The sequence below is a fragment of the Sinocyclocheilus anshuiensis genome, unplaced genomic scaffold (assembly GCF_001515605.1).
Source record: "Sinocyclocheilus anshuiensis isolate Anshui unplaced genomic scaffold, SAMN03320099.WGS_v1.1 scaffold5, whole genome shotgun sequence".
In the NCBI taxonomy this organism is placed as follows: Eukaryota; Metazoa; Chordata; class Actinopteri; order Cypriniformes; family Cyprinidae; genus Sinocyclocheilus; species Sinocyclocheilus anshuiensis.
Window position 1 is genome coordinate 250072 of NW_015536464.1, and position 1741 is coordinate 251812.

Consider the following 1741-nt stretch of genomic DNA (forward strand, 5'->3'; position numbering starts at 1 on the left):
CCTTTGGCTATAAGTGCATTTTACACAATCACTGCTTTTTAAATCAGAAGATAGAAATGCATGAAACCATAAAAAATCATGGTTACAGATGCATGTAAAATCAATAGCTTTGCAACATTGACACTTTAATTGAACTGAGATGGAACAACACAAACTAAGTTGAGCTGAATAATGACACTATTGTCTACTGTAGAGCTGCTTTACAGCTGAAATAGATTTTTTTATAGATTATTATTTTGATCCTCTATGTATAATGTGCTATATAAAAAATGTAATTTACATTAAATATTGTTGTTAATTAGAACATGTTCCTAGTTACTGTAATGAACAAGACATGTGTTTGCTCTGCTAGGATGCCTGTGTGAACTTGATATAACTCATTTCACATATCCACTAAAAATGACCAAAACATTTAAAAGGCAGTGCAAAAATGTCCCAGAAAAGTGAAGTAAATTCTGAGAACAACTCTAGCAGCGTTTGTTTAAAGATGCTAGAAAGAAACAAAAGGTTACTATAGAAAACACATTCAGTAAGGTGACTTTTTCATGTCGACTTGTTCTTTCGGTTTATGTGTATCTTGCTCACAGCAACTTTGTGTTCTGGCCAGCTCTGACTTTCTGTATGAGACTGGCATCTAGTGGACATTTTAGGGTGTGAGTTTACAGACTTACAGACACGCCTGTTTTTGCACACGTCTTTCAAACACAGAACCAGGAAACCCAGTTGAGGGAGTCTGATCTGCTGTTGAGCTGTTGTTTGTGTGTCTGTATTGCTGTAGACAGTGAAATGGCTGAAGCCAGTGTTTTTTCAGTGGAGCAGTTCAGCTGTCCAGTGTGTCTGGATCTCCTGAAGGATCCAGTGACTATACATTGTGGACACAGTTACTGTATGAGCTGCATTACAGACTGCTGGGATCAAGAGGATCAGAAGAGAGTCTACAGCTGCCCTCAGTGCAGACAGACCTTCAGTCCAAGACCTGCTTTAGCTAAAAACACCATGCTAGCTGAAGTGGTGGAGAAACTGAAGAAGACCAAACTAAAAGCTGCTGTTCCTGCTGGACCTGGAGACGTGGAGTGTGACATCTGTACTGGAAGAAAACACAAAGCTGTCAAGTCCTGTCTGGTGTGTCTGGAGTCTTACTGTCAAACTCACTTTGAGCGTCATGAAGAGTTTCGCTCAGGAAAGAGACACAAAGTGACTGATGCCACTGGACGACTGCAGCAGATGATCTGCCATCAACATGATATGCCTCTATTGGTTTTCTGTCGTACTGACCAGCAATGTGTTTGCATGCTGTGTGCAATGGATGAACATAAAAACCATGAGACTGTATCAACTGCAGCAGAGAGGACAGAGAAAGAGGTATGAACTGAAACGACACATTGATGTATGTCACTTAATGTGTTTCTCTTCACTGCAGTATCCAGCTGTATCATGAGTGCATCATGTGACCTACTCTCCCATTGGGAGTTACTACATGACGCCTCTGTGCATTAGAGCAGGGGTTTTCAACCTGCTCTGCCAGCACCTGTCAAGGGGGGCAGGAGCATTAGTTAATTCAGAGACGTTCCCTTGAGAATTTATGAATATGAGTTAACAAATCTTTAGCCATCCACTAAGGGGCAATCTGACTCCCACTGCTAGTCGACAGTTAGAGCAGAGTTGGCTCGAGTATCAGTCACGCTCAGTGTTGCCAAGTCCGCGGATTTACCTTATGCCGCGTTTGGTAGTTTTTGGCTAG

The 1741-nt window shown here is 41.5% G+C and overlaps 1 protein-coding gene across 2 annotated transcripts in view; it reads left to right on the forward strand.

The window, feature by feature from the left end:
• The first annotated feature begins 727 nt into the window (after window positions 1-727).
• Window positions 728-1741, forward strand: part of LOC107687186 (E3 ubiquitin/ISG15 ligase TRIM25-like) — a 4815-nt gene continuing 3801 nt past the window's right edge. For both annotated transcript variants that reach the window (XM_016484522.1, XM_016484450.1), the window contains exon 1: window positions 728-1362. In XM_016484522.1, the coding sequence (XP_016340008.1) occupies window positions 787-1362 (576 nt within the window). In that variant the 5' untranslated portion in view covers window positions 728-786. The remainder of the gene's footprint in view (window positions 1363-1741) is intronic.